This window comes from Neoarius graeffei, chromosome 6 (assembly GCF_027579695.1).
Source record: "Neoarius graeffei isolate fNeoGra1 chromosome 6, fNeoGra1.pri, whole genome shotgun sequence".
Lineage (NCBI taxonomy): Eukaryota > Metazoa > Chordata > Actinopteri > Siluriformes > Ariidae > Neoarius > Neoarius graeffei.
Genome location: NC_083574.1, coordinates 96,510,732 through 96,533,054, shown reverse-complemented (window position 1 = coordinate 96,533,054; position 22,323 = coordinate 96,510,732). Strand labels below are relative to the sequence as shown.

General features: G+C 42.3%; 1 protein-coding gene across 1 annotated transcript in view; it reads right to left on the bottom strand.

Annotated features, from left to right (window-relative positions):
- Positions 1 to 22,323, bottom strand: part of rab27a (RAB27A, member RAS oncogene family) — a 72,754-nt gene that overhangs the window by 4,684 nt on the left and 45,747 nt on the right. Inside the window, exons 2-5 of the mRNA XM_060924214.1 lie at positions 12,158 to 12,331; positions 3,750 to 3,835; positions 996 to 1,099; positions 773 to 896 (exon numbers count right to left, since the gene is read on the bottom strand). Of these exons, the coding sequence (XP_060780197.1) occupies positions 773 to 896; positions 996 to 1,099; positions 3,750 to 3,835; positions 12,158 to 12,310 (467 nt within the window). The 5' untranslated portion in view covers positions 12,311 to 12,331. The remainder of the gene's footprint in view (positions 1 to 772; positions 897 to 995; positions 1,100 to 3,749; positions 3,836 to 12,157; positions 12,332 to 22,323) is intronic.

Genomic DNA, 22,323 nt, shown 5'->3' with positions numbered 1-22,323 from the left:
AGACGGACGGACAGAGACAGACAAAAGGGTGGACAGATGGACGGACAGAGACAGAAAAAAGGGTGGACAGACGGACGGACAGAGACAGACAAAAGGGTGGACAGACGGACGGACAGAGACAGACAAAAGGGTGGACAGACGGACGGACAGAGACAGACAAAAGGGTGGACAGACGGACGGACAGAGACAGACAGAAGGGTGGACAGACGGACGGACAGAGACAGAAGGGTGGACAGACGGACAGAGACAGAAGGGTGGACAGACGGACAGAGACAGAAGGGTGGACAGACGGACAGAGACAGAAGGGTGGACAGACGGACAGAGACAGAAGGGTGGACAGACAGACAGAGTTAGAAGGGTGGACAGACAGACAGAGTTAGAAGGGTGGACAGAGACCGTCAGTTAGAAGGGTGGATAGACAGGTGGACAGAGACAGACAGTTAGGGGGTGGATAGACAGGTAGACAGAGACAGACAGAAGGGTGGATAGACAGGTGGACAGAGACAGACAGTTAGAAGGGTGGATAGACAGGTGGACAGACAGACAGACGGTTAACTGGGTGGATAGACAGGTGGATGGGCAGTCAGTGTTAGAAGGGTGGATAGACAGACAGTTCTGTAATGAAATTGTATGAAAGCTCCTAGAAGCAGCAGCCATCATAATGACCTCACACTGTCTATACAGGGTGACGCCTGTGGGGGGGGAACACATTAGCATTAGCCGTGTTAGCATTTCTGAGTGACTCATCTCTCTAGTCAGTGTTCTGTCTCACCCGTATTTAGAGGCGAGCTCCCGAGCCTCCTCCTCCTTAACGAATCGCTGGTCCTCCAGATCACACTTGTTCCCACACAGCACGATGTCCGGGTTCTCGCAGTACGCGTGCATCTGCAGCTGACCTGCAAATAAAAACACACATCTGTGCTTAGCGCCTACAGTTTATGATTTAACTATTAATCACTCTCAGAAACCTGAAACTGCACTCGTGTGGAACATACTCATCCAGTTCCTGACGTTGAGGAAGCTCTGCTCATTCGTCAGATCAAACAGCAGGAGGAAACCCATCGCATCCCTGAAGAAGGCCGTCGTCAGACTCCTGAACCTGTGCAAATGGAAATAAAGACTCAGGACACACCCACCTGTTACTCCCTCACTGACTAAAAACATCGAACATGCCAAAAGATCCAGTGTGGATTTAGGAGAACATTCCAGAAACTTCCCAAACATCATACACAGGTTACGGAGACCAACGTAGATCCTGAGTCTGACACGCAAACGAGTCACTGTTCAATTTTCAACCAAAAAAAAGTGACTTAGTAGAGAGTTTACTGCGTCATGAATCATTAATATGAATCATTAATGAATCATTAATATTAAATCTACTTTTACTTTTAAATTCTACTTTAAGAATTTTAATTAATTCACAAATTTAGAAATAAAAATAATTTGCTAATAAAACATCAAACTAATCAGCTTTTACGTGTACCGCACTTTCTTGTAAATTGGTTGTTTTTGCCAATTCTTTCCCTTTAGCTAGTTAATAGCTACTGTAGCTAGCAACTTGGGAAGATGAAAGCTAGCATATGCTTCCTGTGAAACACAAAGTCTTCACATCTTTTCTGTTCATGCTGTATCACAGGGCAGAGTAACACACATGAAGGAAAGCGCTATCTGCCCTCTTCCACATACATGAGCTCACAGACGCCCATGATTGCTCTCTGTTCGCATCTCTGCTTGGCTGCGTGACATCCTGAGCTGGATGGACAACCATCACCTGAAGCTAAACCCAGGCAAGATGGAGGTAATTTACATTCCTGCTCCATCCTCTTCATCCCTGGACATTGTCATCTCCCTGGGGAACATCTCTAGGTCACCTTCACCCAGTGCGAAGAACCTAAGGGTCGTGTTCAGCAAACTCTCCTCCTCAGCGAACATCGCTTCAGTGACCCCGGATGTGTAGATTCTGCCTTTGGAACATCCGAAGGATCCGCCCTTTTCTCACCACCTACTCTACTCCGCTCCTGGTCCAAACGCTGATCCTCTTCCGCTTGGACTACTGCAACTCTCCCCTTGCTGGCCTTCCAGCATCTGCCATCCAGCACGCTGCAGCTCGCCTGGTCTACAACCTCCTTCATTCTTCCCATGTCAACCCTCCGCTTGCTGACCTGCACTGGCTACCTAATGCAGCTTGTATCAAATTTAAGACATTGGTGCTAGCTTACCAGGCTGTCAAGGGGTTAGGGCCAGTATACCTCCAGAGTCTGATCCCTACACTCTGCTACTACTGGTTGCCTGGCCCCTCCTCCTCACCGGCCCTGCCCAGCCCACTCAAGACTGTTGTCTGTCCTGGATCCCCATTGGTGGAATCCCATTGAGGTCAGAACTACCAACTCCCTGACTACCTTCAAGTGCAGCCTGAAGACTCGTCTCTTCAAGTTGCACCTCTCCCCTTCTTCCCTGCCCACTCTTGCCTCTTTTCCACCAAATCAGTTCCAGGGCTGGTTCGGGGCCAGTGCTGGTTCACAACTCATTCAACTTGCGAGCCAGCTGAGAACCAGTTTGCTTTTCCATAGCTCGCGGTGCTAAGGGAAGCCACGTCATTACATCGCTGTATACGTCAGTTACGTCGCTACGTTTGCATAAACCTTGGCACGAATATCGAAGCAAAAGCAACACGGAAGAAGCAGCAGCAACAGCAGCAACAACAACAATAATGGATGACTAAGCGTTTGTACAGCTGCAGCTTCTCATCACTTAAAAATGGCGATCTTTCGCGGTCTTGTTATTGTTGTTGGTCTTAACAACTCCGCCCCCCCTGCTGATGTAAGCGGTTCTTTCCTCTGGCCCAGCAGAGAGTTGGTGCTAGCCTGGAACTGTGGGTGGTAGAAATGGGCAACTGGACTTGCTTGAAGATTCTTGAAAACGTTTCACCTCTTGTCCAAAAGGCTTCTTCAGTTCTGTCTGACTAATAGGGAGTGATTAGTGACTAACCACTCCCTATTAGTCAGACAGAACTGAGGAAGCCTTTTGGACAAGAGGTGAAACGTTTTCAAGAATCTTCAAGCAAGTCCAGTTGCCCATTTCTACCACCCACAGTTTACTATGACCTGGATGATTGAGAATCTTCACAGACTAGCCTGGAACTGTTTTTTCTGGCCCCAGAGACAGTTCTTTGTCAGTGGAAACACAAAACCCGGTTCCAAACTAAGCACTGGCCCCGAACCAGCCCTGGAACTGCTTTGGTGGAAAAGGGGCATCTATAACTACGTTTCGGTCTTGACCAACCCAGACTGTATACGGTCTCGCCTGGGGTTAGCCGTTTTGAGTTCTCGATTTAGTTGTACTTTATTTGGTTGGTTGGTTTCCTTGGCTGTTTGAGTATTGGTACTTCAACAGAATATTCCACTTGGTATCGCTGTCACTTGTTCAGTTGGCACTAGAACTTTGTCAAGAAGAAGTTCAGCACTGTGGGTCAATGACTTCTGTACTCGTTGTATGTTGCTCTGGATAAGAGTGTGTGCTAAATGCCATGTAAGGACTGACAGGACAGAGTATGCCCCTCCCACCCAGACAGCACAGCCAATCATGCTTGCCTGGACTCATCGTGATATCCCACTGACAGAGCGAATGCTTTTGTGTTGCATTTTTTAAAAACGATAATTTAAATAAATAAATAAATAAATAAATAGAACGCAAGTAAACAATTTATGTTGCAATTTTTCATCCTGAGAAATCCACACTAACGTTCTCACCTTTCTTGGCCAGCAGTGTCCCACAGCTGAAGGTGTATCCTTTGGCCCCGCCCTGTCGCACCATCTGGCGCATTGGACTTGTAGACCTTTAAGACAATATTTACATAAACTATAAATCTCTCTTTCACTCACACGCTTCCATATTAAGTGATAAAAGTTGAACATGGCCAACAATGAATGAGCGCTAGCAGCCATGAGCTCATTAAAATACATCTTATTTAGTCAATTCTAGAAATTTCCATTGTCAAATCAGACTTCTCTACCTCACTCTAACTGCTCCGGTCTCTGAGCCGGCATCGGAGCTTTGTTCCATAAACACTGTTTTTTCCTTGTCTGAAAATGTTATCAGTCCAGAATGTGGAGGAATGTTGGTCTGTTACCAAGCACGGATCCATTAAGGAAGGAATAGCAGTCAGGAATAAATCACTCCGTGTCACGCTGTTCGAGGAAAATGATGAACAGAGTGGTGTGGTAAAGCAGCATTACTGTTACCATTCCAAAGCTGATTATTTTCCTATAAGAGCACATCCTGAAATGTTTTATTCCTCTTACACCACAGCAATTTGCCCACGATTAAAAGATTATATTTATTCAAGAAATGTTTTTTTTTATCCATTTATAGTTACATTCAGGACAAGCAGCATGCAAAAACGCTGTACGTTACGCTCCTGAGAAACCACAAAGCACTGGTGTCAAATGGCCAACACTGGAGACTTCTTCCTTAAATGTTAAACTATTTGCTTATGACAATATGAGAGGGTTTTTCCCCCTACGTTTACGTGGTACAGGTCCCTGGGAATGATCTGTTACTATAGAAACGATAACAATTTGACTGAGTGCATTAATATAAAGCTGTGAACTGCAGCTGCGCTACTGTCAGAGCTGCTCATGTTGAAAATGAACCACCAATTTTGACCAATCGCAATCCAGAATTCAGCAGCATCATGCGCATATGATTTAATCAAAGCCTTGGTGAATACAGAGTTTCGACTGCGATGGTAAGTTCACGCTGCTCCGGGTTGCAATGATCCGTGCGCCTGTTTGTTTTGTAGGAACAGCCTGTGTTTGTTCTTTAGGTGTAGCTCCTTGGAAGGAAGAACTGCTTGGGTCTGGTCCAGAAAAAGAGCTGTCAGTCAATTCCGGTCGAATTTTCTTTGTTCATGTCAGACCTCGCTGTTAGATGAGGATTTAGGCATCAGGTGGAATTTACGGTGTAAATGAATACCGCTCTGAAACATGAACTTGAGAAACGTCCTCAGTCAAAGCTCTTCATGTTCTCCTGCGTTCAAGGAGTGTGTTCATGCAGGGGCGTGAACACACTCCACACCGGGTTAGAGACGCTGTTGTAATCGTGAACAAATGAAATACAAGACAAAAAGACATACACTAGGTTATGTTCTACCTTCCTGGGGGCGTGGCCACGACTACCATAACTAGGATCCAAACTTACTGAGGTCCACATTTTATAAACGTAACTCACTTAAATCCTTAATACACTACAATGTATAATACCCAAAACGGCTCATTTCTAATCTGGGTTGTATTTCTGTTTTTCCATAAGCAGCTCTGACTCCAGTTAGATTGGTTAATTTTGCAAAATCGTGTGTGTGTACAGGTGTTTTAACGGTCATGGTTGGGTCTGTCAGCAGGACAATAATCCAAACACATAAAAATGGCTCAATAATCACTTAAATCAAGCTTTTGACACAGTTCACTCATCTCCAATCCCAGGATTGGGTGATTTTGTGCAGGGGTGGCAATAATTATGGTTTCGAGAATGCATTTACTAGAAACCGAGCGCAGACATTTTTTCAAACCCAGCTTTACCGAGGGTGCCAATAATTATGACGCCATCTTTAGTATTGTCCACAATATGAGAATTTTATTGACTTATATACACACACACTTTAAAAAAAAAAAAAAAAAAAAAAGGGGGTAAAGACACGATTTTATTTTATAAGCAACGTACAATTTTTTGTTTGTTTGTTTAGCAACTGCGTGGTGACGATCGTAAACACGAACCTGAAACGTTGCGACATTTTTGTGTTTCTTACTTTTACAGGAAATTCCTGAGGTTCTCCCCATCAGCATCTAATGTCTCGGAGCAACACCAACTACAGCGCGTGTGACGGGATTAAACAGACCGGCTGGGTGTCCGATTGGTTATTTATAAACGCTTATAAGCTCACGTGCTAGGATAAAGGAAACTAAACAGCAATTCCAAAAGACTCACAAGGACCTGGAGGGACAGAGCTCTCACACACTTACAAAACTTTCAGTCATGCTCATTTCCTTCACACTCCCGAGCACGTTAATTAAAATGCTATTCACCTAGCACGTTTGCATTTAGTGACGCCCACAAAACTCCATAAAAGCTAACGCTTGCAGAAAAGAATTTCTCCGAGGTGTGCAACTGGAAATTTCACAAATTGTTCCTTAACTTAGTGTGTATTTGAAAAACAAGTGACTGTATAATCCTTATATATTAAATAATAATAATTTTTACAATAACTTAATTCTTTATGCTTTTTAAAGCCAATCAAATGTGGTTCACGTTACCGAGTCAACTTCCAGTACGTAAATTTTACATTTAAAAAAAATTCAGAACTGGAATACAGGAGTTATAGGAACATTTTTCCAACTAATTGTCTTTCCATAAAACACTTCTTTACATTTCTTGTGTAAATCCTCCTGAGAGCTACAAATAAAATGTTTTTAGTAGAAATACACAGGTGATTATAGAAAATCTCACGCGCTGATTGGTCGAGAAATTCAGATTATTTCTCGATAATCACCTCGAGCGACTCGGCAAAATGGCGTCCGATCGCATCGTCATCGTAAGTGAGGAAGGGTTACCAAAAAAAAAAAAAAAAAAAAGCTGTTCCTAAACTAAAAAGCACGAAAGATGCTCCGAAGTTTGGTCTAAAACTATTCAAAGGGAAGGTGGGATTGTGATTTATTTTCTCGATTTCAAAACAAAAGTATTTTGTGACTTGGCGTAGATAAGTGACAAGTCCGTGCTGCAAAGTTATTACACTTGCATGATGCTTTTGTAGTTTGAAATAAATTATTTTTTAATATTTTTTTAAATAAATCACCTGTGTGTTTATACGAAAACAATTATCCACCTCAGGCTCAGTGAACATCGGTGAATAATAAACCTTGACTTTGTCTCATTTATTATTTAAATTACATTGGCTGCCTTTGTTTCGTGGTATATCATATACTAGTGCATCTCAAAAAATTAGAATATTGTGAAAAAGTTCAATATTTTCCATCAGTTATTTAAGAAAGTGAAAATGTTATATATTATAGACTCATTACACAAACTAAAACGTTTCAAGCATTTTTCTATTTTAATCAGTATGGCATACAGTACAAAAACATTAAAAAAAAAAAACCTCAAAATATTAGAATATTTAATTTCGAGTTTGAGTAAAACAGTATGAACACAGTGTGTCTCTCGGGCTAGTTCAGTACACACAACCACAATCATGGGGAAGACTGCTGACTTGACTGTTGTCCAGATGATGATCACTGATGCCCTCCACAAGGAGGGTAAGCCACAAAAGGTCATTGCTGAAAAGGGTGGCTGGAAAAGGTGCACAAGCAACAGGGATGGCTGCAGTCTTGAGAGGATTGTCAAGAAAAGTTGATTCAAGAACTTGGGAGAGCTTCACAAGGAGTGGACTGAGGCTGGTGTCAGTGTATCAAGACCCATCACGAACAGACATCTTCAAGAAAGGGGATACAACTTTCGCATTCCTAATATCAAGCTACTCCTGAGCCAGAGACAATATCAGAAGTGTCTTATCTGGGCTAAGGAGAGAAAGAAATGGACTGTTGCTCAGTGGTCCAAAGTCCTCTTTTCAGATGAAAGTACATTTTGCATTTAATTTGGAAATCACGGTTCTAGAGTCTGGAGGAAGAGTGGAGAGGCACAGAATCCAAGATGTTTGAAGCCCAGTGTGAAGTTTCCACAGTCTGTGATGATTTGGGGTGCCATGTCATCTGCTGGTGTTGGTCCACTGTATTTTATCAAGTCCAAAGTCAACACAGCCATCTACCAGGAGATTTTAGAGCACTTCATGCTTCCATCTGTTGACAAGCTTTTTGGAGATGCTGATTTCCTTTTCCAGCAGGACTTAGCACCTACCCACAGTGCCAAAACTACTACCAAATGGTTTGCTGACCATGATATTATTGTGTTTGATTGGCCAGCCAACTTGCCTGACCTGAACCCCAAGAGGAAGATGAGAAACACCCGACCCAGAAATACAGATACGCTGAAGGCCACTATCAAAGCAACCTGGGCTTCAGTAACACCTCAGCAGTGCCACAGACTGATCACCTCCATGCCACACCGCATTGATACAGTAATTCATGGTAAAGGAGCCCCAGCCAAGTATTGAGTGTATAAATGAATATACTTTTCAGAAGTTGGACATTTCTGTATTGTAAATCCTTTTTTTGATTGATCTTAGGGAATATTCTAATAATTTGAGATACTGGATTTCTGATTTTCATGAGCTATAAGCCATAATCATCAAAATTAAAACAAAAAAGGCTTTAAATATTTCACTTTACATTTAATGAATATAGAATATATGAAAGTTTACCTTTTTGAATTAAATTATGAAAAAAAAGGAACTTTTCATGGTATTCTAATTTTTTGAGATGCACTAGTATATTCCATTCAGTGAGCATGATACTGACCGAGTAGATGATGAGTAGCTGAATGGAATATATCTAACAGGCCATGAAACAAAGCCAGACAATATTATTATTATTATTATTATTATACATACATGTTCCTTTTGGGTGTTCACTGCGTCTTTCTCTTGTAAAATTCTCTCAAAATCTTCCGTATTTAACGAAGCAAACCTGTCAGCCATGTTTGTTTGCAAATTGTCCTAGTCGCTCGCTAGCGCGGAAGTTTTACGTCTCCGACGTGTGACGTCATGTTTTGACAACCGTGCAATATCGTAAACGGTATTCAACGCTCATTCTCTATTGGGTAGAGTGACGTAATACACGTAGGATAAGCGATATGCTAACAATATTGCATGCTATCAAACCAAATGAATGAAACCCGCTAGAAAGGAATAGAACATGTTTTTATTCCATCGAAAGTGTCCAGTAAGGATAATAAATCACCGATATTCACTTCACTTTCGGGAAGTGATGGTTAAATATAAATTGGTGTCCAGCTTGATAAAAGAGGCCCAATGTTTTCTGTATCTGTGTGAGGTCATGTACAGCGGGGAAAGTAAGTATCGAACGCGTCAACATTTTTCTCAGTAAATAGATTTCTGATGGAGCTACTGACATGAAATTTTCACCAGATGTCAGTAACAACCCAAGTAATTCATTCAAAACTTTCATGTCCATAAATTAAGTGTAAAGTGGAATGACACGGGGAATAAGGATTGAACACATGAAGAAAAAGAGGTGCGAAAAGGCAGAGAAAGCCAAGAAACCAGCTGAATTTAGAAAGCAATCCTGCCCCCTATCAGGGCAAATTAATATCAGCTGGTTTAGTCCGAACTGATGGCCTATACAATAAAAGGTCTCTCATTACCAAGGTATCACACGAAGTCTCTCACAATAGGTAAAAGCAAAGAGCTCTCTCAAGACCTTTGCAACCTTATTGTTGCACAACGTACTCATGGTATTGGTTACAGACGTATTTCTAAATTTCTGAATGTTCCAGTGAGCACCGTTGGGGCCGTTGTCCAGAAGTGGAAAGAACATTGTTTCACCATAAACTGGCCACGACCAGGTGCTCCTCGCAAAAGTTCTGACAGAGGAGTCAAAAGGATAATCAGAAGAGTTGCCCAAGAGCCAAGGAGCACTCGCGGAGAGCTTCAGAAAGACCTGGAATTAGCAGGTACAGTTGTTTCAAAGAACACAATAAGTGATGCACTCGACTGCCATGGCCTCAACCGCGCAAGACTCCATCGCTGAAGAAAAAAGCATGTTGAAGCTCGTTTAAAGTTTGCTGCACAACATTTTGACAAGCCTATGAAATACTGGGAGAATATATTCTGGTGACTATATACGGTAGAGGAGACCAAAATTGAACTCTTTGGATGTCCACCATGTTTGGAGGAGAAATGGCACTGCGCATCACCCCAAACACACCATACCAACAGTGACGTTTGGAGGTGGGAACATCATGGTGTTGGGGCTGTTTTTCAGCATATAGTACTGCCAGACTTCATATCAATGAATGGAGAAATGTACTGAGACATTCTTGATAAAGAATCTGCTGCCATCTACCAGGATGCTGAAGAAACGATGGTGGACGTTTCAGCAAGACAATGATCAGCCAAGGAAACTCAACTGGTTTCAGAGAAAGAAAATAAAAGCTGCCCAAACGGCCCAGTCAATCACCCGACTTGAATCCAATTGAAAATCTACGGAAAGAACTGAAGATCAGAGTTCAGAGAAGAGGCCCCTGGAACCTTCAAGATTTGAAGACAGCTTGTGTAGAAGAACGGACCAAAAATCACACCTGAGCAATGCATGTGACGAGTTTCTCCATACAGGAGGCGTCTTGAAGCGGTCATTACCAACAAAGGCTTTTCTACCAAGTATTGAATACATTTCAGTAAGCGTGTTCAATCCTTATTCCCAGTGTCATTCCACTTCATTTATGGAGATATGTGTTTTGATTTCTTTGTGCGTGTGAATTACTTGGGCTGTTACCAACATCTGGTGAAAATTTCATGTCAATAGCGCCATCAGAAATGTATTTACGGAGAAAAATGTTGACGCGTTCAATACTTATTTCCCCCCCGCTGTATTTATATTGACTTACATGTATTAAAAGGCGAACTGAAGGCAAATTTTTTAAATCAAAATTCTATTTCTCATTTTATTAAATATAGGAATGCCTTTTCGATAGCTATTTTGTCACTGCTATAGCAACCACCGAGTGGCCTAGTGGTTAGCGTGTCCACCTCTCGATCGGGAGATTGCGAGTTCTACTCACGGTTCGATCATACCAAAGACCATCATAAAAAAATGGTGCCTACTGCCATCTGGCAAGGCATGAATACAGATGCGAGTGGGGAGTCAAACTGTCATGGTTACCAGAAGACCAGCCCCCCACTGTAACCCTAGCTATGTAATATAGGCGAGAGGCTGAGTGCTACGAAACGGAGCTCGGCGCCGCCAAACGCGCCATTGAATGGTGCGGGAAGGACTTTGACTTTTGACTATAGCAAGTTCTGAGTGTTTGAAATATGCTCTGTGATATATCAGTCCATATGTCAAAGCAATGGCCGTAAACGAGATTCGTTGAGACCTGTGCGAGACATCGTAGGACGGAAATCAAAAAGTGACCAACATCTGCCAATGTTGTCAAAAGATGTGTGCGCCCTCTTTCGAATGCTGACGTAATCAATCAAGCCGGAAGTTGTGTTTGTTTTGATAGCAATCAGGAAAGTGTGAAAAAAGTAGGCAGTAGTCGTCATTTAAACTCGTTTTTGTGCAATACTTCGTTTGGAAAACAGTTTTCAAAATGGCAGCACTGACACTTCACGGTTCAAAGTCTCGCACAAGTCTCGTGAAGATCGCGCAGATAAGCGACGTGGACCAAACGAACTAAATTCAACACGGCTAAAAACCGAATAGGCCGATAAGTATCATATTTAACTGCAATTAGTTGCCGATACGGGGCGGCACGGTGGTGTAGTGGTTAGCGCTGTCGCCTCACAGCAAGAAGGTCCGGGTTCGAGCCCCGTGGCCGGCGAGGGCCTTTCTGTGTGGAGTTTGCATGTTGTCCCCGTGTCCGCGTGGGTTTCCTCCGGGTGCTCCAGTTTCCCCCACAGTCCAAAGACATGCAGGTTAGGTTAACTGGTGACTCTAAATTGGCCGTAGGTGTGAATGTGAGTGTGAATGGTTGTCTGTGTCTATGTGTCAGCCCTGTGATGACCTGGCGACTTGTCCAGGGTGTACCCCGCCTTTCGCCCGTAGTCAGCTGGGATAGGCTCCAGCTCGCCTGCGACCCTGTAGAACAGGATAAAGCGGCTACAGATAATGAGATGAGATGAGTTGCCGATACGAGTCACGATATAAGGTTACTAAAACCGAAAACGTAATTGAATAACACGCTAATTAAGAAATAAAGCAAGTTTAAAAATGATTTCAGTTCCCCTTTAATGTAGCTGAATAAGATTAGACCACCAAGTAAGAACTAACTGAAGTACTCACAATCAAATTTATGATTAATTCATTTATTTTAGTTAGTTAGATAGTTAGTGAAAACATATATTTTCAGCTTTTCTTTTCTTTGTGTGGACCAGCTGACTGTCCTTAAGGTGCTAAAACTGTCATGTGTTACCATCATTACGGGGACATCTGGTCCTCACAAAGGGCTCTCGCGCGCACACACGACTTACCAGACGCTTTTCTCTGAAGTCTATGCCCACTGTGGTGATGAATTTAGAGTTGAACTTGCCATCTGTGTACTGGTACAGGAAGCTGGTTTTTCCCACCCCAGAATCCCCCAGGGCTAGGAACTTGATGAGGTAATCGTAGTCCCCATCAGACATAGTGAAGGCTGCTTGCTAAACCTGAAAAAAAACACACACACGGATTGCTGCTGGCTGTGTTTAATTAAATGAACACAATACGAAGCAGTTCTGTGGAAGGCACATGGTGGAGCAGGTAGCATCACGAGTGTTATCATCAAGTCCAACAGGTACAACATTTACGAGACACATCTTGATGACGCAGAGCATTTAAAGTTACAACAAGGGCCATTTGGACAAGTATTTTTCTCATCCTTCACAACAAGAAGTAGGGGAGTAGCAGTGTTGATTAGGAAAAGCCTGCCTTTTATACAACCCCGATTCCAAAAAAGTTGGGACAAAGTACAAATTGTAAATAAAAACGGAATGCAATAATTTACAAATCTCAAAAACTGATATTGTATTCACAATAGAACATAGACAACATATCAAATGTCAAAAGTGAGACATTTTGAAATTTCATGCCAAATATTGGCTCATTTGAAATTTCATGACAACAACACATCTCAAAAAAGTTGGGACAGGGGCAATAAGAGGCTGGAAAAGTTAAAGGTACAAAAAAGGAACAGCTGGAGGACCAAACTGCAACTCATTAGGTCAATTGGCAATAGGTCATTAACATGACTGGGTATAAAAAGAGCATCTTGGAGTAGCAGCGGCTCTCAGAAGTAAAGATGGGAAGAGGATCACCAATCCCCCTAATTCTGCGCCAACAAATAGTGGAGCAATATCAGAAAGGAGTTCGACAGTGTAAAATTGCAAAGAGTTTGAACATATCATCATCTACAGTGCATAATATCATCAAAAGATTCAGAGAATCTGGAAGAATCTCTGTGCGTAAGGGTCAAGGCCGGAAAACCATACTGGGTGCCCGTGATCTTCGGGCCCTTAGACGGCACTGCATCACATACAGGCATGCTTCTGTATTGGAAATCACAAAATGGGCTCAGGAATATTTCCAGAGAACATTATCTGTGAGCACAATTCACCGTGCCATCCGCCGTTGCCAGCTAAAACTCTATAGTTCAAAGAAGAAGCCGTATCTAAACATGATCCAGAAGCGCAGACGTCTTCTCTGGGCCAAGGCTCATTTAAAATGGACCGTGGCAAAGTGGAAAACTGTTCTGTGGTCAGACGAATCAAAATTTGAAGTTCTTTATGGAAATCAGGGACGCCGTGTCATTCGGACTAAAGAGGAGAAGGACGACCCAAGTTGTTATCAGCGCTCAGTTCAGAAGCCTGCATCTCTGATGGTATGGGGTTGCATTAGTGCGTGTGGCATGGGCAGCTTACACATCTGGAAAGACACCATCAATGCTGAAAGGTATATCCAGGTTCTAGAGCAACATATGCTCCCATCCAGACGACGTCTCTTTCAGGGAAGACCTTGCATTTTCCAACATGACAATGCCAAACCACATACTGCATCAATTACAGCATCATGGCTGCGTAGAAGAAGGGTCCGGGTACTGAACTGGCCAGCCTGCAGTCCAGATCTTTCACCCATAGAAAACATTTGGCGCATCATAAAACAGAAGATACGACAAAAAAGACCTAAGACAGTTGAGCAACTAGAATCCTACATTAGGCAAGAATGGGTTAACATTCCTATCCCTAAACTTGAGCAACTTGTCTCCTCAGTCCCCAGACGTTTACAGACTGTTGTAAAGAGAAAAGGGGATGTCTCACAGTGGGAAACATGGCCTTGTCCCAACTTTTTTGAGATGTGTTGTCATGAAATTTAAAAATCACCTAATTTTTCTCTTTAAATGATACATTTTCTCAGTTTAAACATTTGATATGTCATCTATGTTCTATTCTGAATAAAATATGGAATTTTGAAACTTCCACATCATTGCGTTCCGTTTTTATTTACAATTTGTGCTTTGTCCCAACTTTTTTGGAATCGGGGTTGTAATATCGGACTGCGTTAAGGATCTGAATGGTCGCTATGTGATAATCAAAGGAATTTTGCAAGGTCAAAATATTGGAATGATGAATGTGTACTTTCCACCTACCCACCCAGTCACCTTCCTTACCAAAATGTTTCTGGACTTAGCTCCATTCCTTCCTAACTCCTTCTAACTGTTATTGTTGGCGGTGATTTTAACTTAATATTAAATCCGCTTATTGATAAATTTCCACATAGTAACGCGCCCCCCTCTCCTCAGGCCAACACGCTCCATGCTCCATGTGAGGAGTTTGGGCTTATTGATGCTTGGAGGTGCACCCACTCCTCTGATAAACAATATACATTTTTCTCGGCCCTGCACAAGTGTCAAACCAGGATTGATTATTTTTTTCTGCCAAGAACTGACTTGTATTTAGTTTTATCATGTGACAATTATCTCCGACCACGCAAGAGTAATTATGGACTTTAATCTCAAAACAGCGTTACATCAGTCTCGTCACTGGAGACTTAATACCATTATTCTTACAGATGAAGAATTTACTTCCAACTTCTCGACTGAACTTGGAGCATTTCTGGAAATCAATACTTCGTCGGCCAGCAACGCCTTCGTCTTATGGGAAACGTGCAAAGCTTATGCCAGAGGATTAATTATTTCGTACTCTGCAACAAAGACAGGAGAAACAAAAATCTTTAGAGAGTGAATTGATGGATAAAGAAAAAAGCATATATTGCCGCTCCATCACCACCATTGTGGCAAGAAATCACGGCAATCAGAACAGCTCTAAATTGCCTTCTTACCAGGGATGCAGAGAAGAAAATGAAATATACTAGACAGAGGTTTTATGAGCATGGAGATAAAGCAGGCAAATGTCTGGCCCCATTATGTTAAGAAGCGTGCAGAATCCCAAACTATTGCAGCTGTATCTGATAAAGATGGCCACAAGGTATACGAAAATAAACCGATAAATATCTCATCTCGTTATCTGTAGCCACTTTATCCTGTTCTACACGGTCGCAGGCAAGCTGGAGCCTATCCCAGCTGACTACAGGCGAAAGGCGGGGTACACCCTGGACAAGTCGCCAGGTCATCACAGGGCTGACACATAGACACAGACAACCATTCACACTCACATTCACACCTACGGTCAATTTAGAGTCACCAGTTAACCTAACCTGCATGTCTTTGGACTGTGGGGGAAACCGGAGCACCCGGAGGAAACCCACGCGGACACGGGGAGAACATGCAAACTCCACACAGAAAGGCCCTCGCCAGCCACGGGGCTCGAACCCGGACCTTCTTGCTGTGAGGAGACAGCGCTAACCACTACACCACCGTGCCACCTAACTGTTTTAAGAATTTTTACAAAAACCTGTACTCTTCCGAACAAGCTCCAGGGGAGAGCAACTAATGGACAATTTCTTTGCTCAACTGGATTTGCCAAAGAGCATAAGACTGCCCTTAATAGTCCCATAACTAAAACTGAAGTGATCAAAGCTATTAAAACATTACAAAATGGAAAGTCACCAGGACCTGACGGCTTCTGTTGTGAATTTTATAAACGGTTCCAAAATATTCTTGTCGATCCTCTTCTTGATATGTTCAATCACTCCTTCACTACAGGAGAATTCCCACAGACACTGAAGGAGGCCAATATATCCTTAATTTTTTAAAGAAGGGGAAGTGCTCGGACTCTTGCGGATCCTACAGGCCCATAGCCCTCCTAAATCTGGATAGGAAGCTGCTTTCTAAAATCTTGGCCTCTCGTTTAGAAAATTTCTTACCAATACTGGTGAAGGAAGACCAGACAGGTTTTGTAAGGGGTCGGAATTCAGCTACCAATGTTAGACGTTTGTTGAATTCTATCCTAGTTTTTAAGCAAAAGTCTATTAATGGTCTGGTGCTTTCTCTCGACGCAGAGAAAGCATTCGACCGAATTGAATGGTCTTTCTTACTGTATACCCTGGGTAAATTTGGGTTGGGGGAGAACTTTATAAAATGGGTCAAAATTATATATACACTAGACCACAGGCAGCAGTCTTGACTAATGGACTCGGGTCTGAATACTTCAATATTCACAGATGGTGCTTTTCCACTACCAACGCGGCCGAGTTGGGCTGAGCCATGCCGTGCTGAGTTGGGCTGAGTCGAGCTGAGTGGGGCTGTTGGAGTTGCATTTCGACTACAACCGCGCTGAACCGTGCTGGCTGGAAGTGGGTGGACACATTGGGTGGAGTTAGTGAAAGTGGGTGGAGTCACGTGATGTCGTTAGGCGGCGCAAACAGTGACATCAGTGACCTTTTAAGCAGTAGTCTCACGACCCGGATAGTAAACAATAAACATGGAGGACATGGAGTCGTTAGTGTTGCTGGTCTTGGTGCTGTGGCTTGTTGTCACCGACAACGCCAACAGATACTGGCAAGAGCGTATAGATGAGGCGAGGCGCATAATTTGTCGTAATTCTTCTTCTTCCGGGTTTACGGTGTTTACAGATGGTGGTTCCCAGCGTGCTCGCGGGGCATGTGAGGACACGCCTCCTCACCAATCAGTGCACAGGGGAGTGTCTCCTCACGCCCCTAGCCCCACTCGGCTCGGTTGGGCTCACTTCAGCTCCACTGCAAAACCGTGCGAGTTTTGGGTGCTGAGTAGGGCTGAAGTGAGCTCAGTCGTGCTGCTCTGAGGTAGTCGAAACGCAAGCTGTGTTGGGCTGAAGTGAGCTGAAAAAGGGTAGTGGAAAAGGCCCAAGAGGGGTGATGCAGGGTTGCCCTTTATCGCCCTCCTATTCGCTTTGGCCATAGAGCCACTTGCTGAGGCCATAAGAGTGACACCCACAATACGTGGTTTAGAGATTGGACAGCTGTGTCATAAAATAACCTTATACGCGGAGGATGTTTTAATCCTTCTGACCGACCCTGAAACATCTGTACCAGGTCTTACTGATGTGATGGACAGATTTAGTTGTTTCTCTGGTTATAAGATCAACCTGGCTAAATCAGAGGCTATGCCCCTTGGTACTCTTTCAACAATACCAACTGCTGTACCTTCCTTTCCTTTCAAATGGTCTCCCAATGGGTTTGTGTATTTAGGAATCTTCATCACCCCATCCTTTGATCAACTATATCAAGCCAACTTTGCACCCTTATTTTGTAAAATTAAGCAGGACCTAGAGCGATGGATGTCACTTCCTGTTTCCTGGTTAGGACGCATTGCCCTGGTCAAAATGAACGTGTTGCCTCGGTTATTGTATCCCATCCAAATGATTCCTGTTTTGTTTTCTAAAAGGGTGTTGAAGGATATAAATGGATGGCTCAGCTTTTATTTGGAACAAGCGTAGACCCAGGCTTAAGATGGCAGTATTACATCTACCAAGTTCGATGGGTGGCCTGGACTTACCTAATATTAAAATTTACCAACTTTGTGACCATTTAAGATTTGTAAACGACTGGGTTAAGGGTAAAACGTCAATCTGGATGGATATTGAGACAGCATCATCACAGTGCAGACTAAGTGACCTATTATTTTTTAAATAATTTTAAAGATAAAGCTTTTTGTGCAAATCCTGTAACAATCAATACAATAAAACGGGGGTTTTCAAAGTGTGGGAGAGTCCGCGCCCCCCCGAGAGCAAATAAACAACAGCACCCCCCCCCCCCCCCCCCTTACAATTTTTATTGTTGCTATACATGTTCCATTCGTATTTTTTAAAAAATGGTTGTTGTACACATTTTTTTCTTTTACACATTTTAAACATGAGCTTTTTTTAAAAGCTTTTTTTTACACATTTTAAACATCTGTGCTTTTTTAAAACATCTTTTTTACACATTTTAAACATCTGTGCTTTTTAAAACCTCTTTTTACACATTTTAAACATCTGTGCTTTTTAAAACCTCTTTTTACACATTTTAAACATCTGTGCTTTTTAAAACCTCTTTTTTACACATTTTAAACATCTGTGCTTTTTTAAAACCTCCTTTTTACACATTTTATACATGTGCTTTTTAAAACCTCTTTTACACATTTTAAATATCTGCTTTTAAAACCTTTTTTACACATTTTAAACATCTGTGCTTTTTAAAACCTCTTTTTTACACATTTTAAACATCTGTGCTTTTTTAAAACCTCTTTTTTACACATTGTAAACATCTGTGCTTTTTTAAAACCTTTTTTACACATTTTAAACATCTGTGCTTTTTAAAACCTCTTTTTACACATTTTAAACATCTGTGCTTTTTAAAACCTTTTTTACACATTTTAAACATCTGTGCTTTTTAAAACCTCTTTTTTACACATTTTATACATCTGTGCTTTTTAAAACATCTTGTTTTACACATTTTAAACATCTCATAGCATCGTTAGCTAGCACCTCTTAGCAGACAACACACTGCGGCAGTGGAGCATCTTCAGATCCAGTCCATGAAAATCCAAACTTTAAATAATCGTGCTCATACTTCCTTCTTTTTTTTACTTGGCTCAGACTCTGTCTCCTCACTCACTGTAGCTTTAGGTACTAAAAATCGATCCATTTTGTCTCTGGCAAAGGCTAGCTGAAGTTCGCTAAATGTCCGCAATAGTAACTTATTCTGGTTTATTTTTCCTCACGTTGCGCCCCCCCTGAAGAACTCTGGCGCCCCCTAGGGGAGGCGCGCCCCACACTTTGAAAAGCCCTGCTCTAAAAGCATGGCGGCTTGTCTGCTGTCTTGAGGGAAGATCAAATATAACATCCATTTTCACCCCAATAATAAATAATCCTGCTTTTCCCCCAGGTTCTTGGGACCGTGGTTTTCGACAATGGTCTAATAAGAATATTAAATCCCTCAGTGACCTATTCTTAGAGGATAAGCTTATGTCATTTGAACAGCTTACTAACAATTACAAATTGTCCAAACAAGATTTCTTTCGCTTTTTGCGAATAAGGCATAGCACAACCCTTATTGATCGCCCTGAAATATCCGTTGTTGAGAAAATTCTGTTTCATCAACAATTGAAAGTATCTCTGAGCTCATTTTACCATGTACAGGCTTTCGTCTAAACGGGGGAACAGGGGCGCTGCGCCCTCTTACTCTCGGCGTGTGCCCCCTTACCGACTCCGTGAAAACATCCCAGCAACACTACGTGACAATGTGTCTGATCATCAAATACGTTATAATTGCTCCAAAAATATTCCAATCATAGCAGATACACCGCCAGACGGTGCAAAAACAATCCGAATTGGCGGTTTCCAGATGGAAGCGCCATGTTGTTTAGTTGTTTACTTGTCGCGGCTGCTCTCGCGAGATTTGACATGGGTTACATACAAGGTCAGCTGACTTGTAGCGCAAGATTTCTCAAGACTGAATGACCTTTCACCCACCAGCGCGGGAGCTTTTGACAGAAGTAGCTCGCGAGTTGTTTTTGTTGACACTTGGGCATTTAAAGATGTCATCCCGCGGCACGAAACAGAAGAAAGCCAAAGACTGTCCGGGGCAGAAGATGATTACTTCTTTCTTTTTCAATGTTGACAGACAATTTGTTACAATTTCCCTCTCAGATAGCCTCAGAATGTCCCATTGGAGCATTTTTCAAAGGCTTTGCACGGCGGGGGGGGACAACCGGCACCATCTTCCCCCCCGCTTCGCTCCCTCACCATGGTGAGCGCCCTCATACTAAATTTTTCTAGAAAAAACCCTGATGTACTTAATGGTTTTTCTACTACTGCTGCGCAGGGGATCAGAGGTGTGTGGGAGAAGGAGTTGTCTGTGACCATAGATGAAGAAACGGATGTGGGAACTTGAACGCATTGTTTCTGGTCTTGTCATAAACTTCAAAGGTTGAAATTATACATGAAATGGAGAGAATTTTTCATATTAATATAGAAATGGACCCTGTGTCCCTGATTCTAGGTCTTCCAAGTGACTATTTGAAAACAGCAGTCAACAAAAGATCGTATAATATTCTAACGTTTGCAGCTAGGAAAAATATTCTTTTGCAGTGGGTCCGTGACAAGGTTCCTTCTGTCTGTGGTTGGCGCAAAATAACGTTTGAGCTGATACCTTTAGAATATCTTACCAACGTCATACATCACAGTGTAGATCAGTTCTACAGAGTATGGCGCCCATTTCTGGATTATATTGGTCCAGACCTTTCCTCCACCCTATTAAAAGGACTGCTGCGGACTTGAACGACATTCGTGTACTGCAAGACTGATTCACCACCTCTTGTATCATGCCATATGTTTATCTCTCATGTAAGAGCTGTCGTGTCGTGTCGGGTCTAGTTTTGTAGGCACTGTTTGTTGAATGGAAACAAAACTGCAATAAAAACAATGAAGAAAAAAAAAAAAAAAACAGGTACAACATTTACACAGGGAAAGTTGTGCGTGTTCAGAATCAGGTTACACACCGGCTTAAACTCATTTTCAGTATGCATCACCTGTGTCTAGTTTACACCTCCAAACCTGCCCGATTTTTATTGAGCCGCAGCCAAGACGGGATTTTTCAACAGCGTCTAGACCAAGCACTCTAAAGGTGAGTGCTTTATACAATACTTTTGAAATATCAAACAAAAACGATAAATCAAAATTCAAAAAAAAATTTTTTTAAAGTCAATTTTTTTAGGCTGGCAAACAAATTATTCGTGTAATCGTGCAAAATATCAGTCCATTACTCTTCAGAAACCTTTTATTTTTGTTCCGCGTCTTTCTCAGTTTTGTTTGGCGTAATTTATTTTGGTTGCGATTCCAGCTTTCTCGTTTGCGCTCCCTGACTTTTTGCTTGCAGTTTTGGCACAAACGTCACGTGTGGGTGGGCTGTCCAGGAACGCATTCCCATTGGCTAACTTGTGTTTGACTGACAGCTACGCTCAGCCATTCCCTACTCGGATTCTGGCGGACTGTTTGACGAGTGACCGATCCATTGACGGTAAACAAGGATGGAGTGGACTTCAGTGGCGACTATGATACTGAATTAATTCAACAAAGTGTAAATTCAATATCATAGTCGCCACTGAAGTCCACTCCATCCTTGTTTACCGTCAATGGATCGGTCACTCGCCAAACAGTCCGCCAGAATCCGAGTAGGGAATGGCTGAGCGTAGCTGTCAGTCAAACACAAGTTAGCCAATGGGAATGCATTCCTGGACAGCCCACCCACACGGGACGTTTGTGCCAAAACTGCAAGCAAAAAGTCAGGGAGCGCAAACGAGAAAGCTGGAATCGCAACCAAAATAAATTACGTCAAACAAAACCGAGAAAGACACGGAACAAAAATAAAAGGTTTCTGAAGAGTAATAGACTGATATTTTGCACGATTACACGAATAATTTGTTTGCCAGCCTAAAAAAAAAATTGACTTTTTTTAATTTTGATTTGTCGTTTTTGTTTGATATTTCAAACGTATTGTATGAACATTTTGGCACAAAATTGATTCCATAGATGAAGGCTTTTTTTTTTGTTCTGAGACTGTCGGGTGCAATACGACGCAACGTAAGGACAAAGTGATCTGAACGACACAATGGCGAGAACTGAAATGAAATAACTCTAATTGGATTTTAGTTAAATGCCATTACACTGCTGGGTGAAGAGTCCTCGTGGTAATTATTACATTACACATCACTGACAGATGTGAAGAGGAAGCAGAGGAAAGCTCCTGTCCTGAAACGGACAGAGAAAACTAATTAAAAGCGAAGCTGGAAAAACATGCTGAAGATGGAATTAGTGTTTATCACTAAAGCATGTGAGCAGCTCGGTTTAGAGCCACACACGCTTCTACATGTTGCATGTACAGCGGGCCAGAGACAAACACATGGAGAAAAAAAAAAAAGGTGTTGTGCAAAAGCGTGAAGATGCTGACATGGTAACAGGAAACACTAAAACACAGAATTTGTGAAAACGTCTTATCACATAGAACAAGCAAAACAAACTGAACAAACTTTAACCACAGAAGACAGTCGTCGTCTATACTCCCCCCCCCAATATACCAACTCTATACCAAGTTTCAAGATATTATCTGTCACATGTTTCAAGTTGTGCTGCAGGAAACCAACCCAACCTCTTTACACTGACCTCAGCAGCCCATGGCATAAGTCCACCAGACCTTTGGTCCAGGTGAGCTAAAAATTTAAATCTCACATTTTAGTATCAAAAGGCAA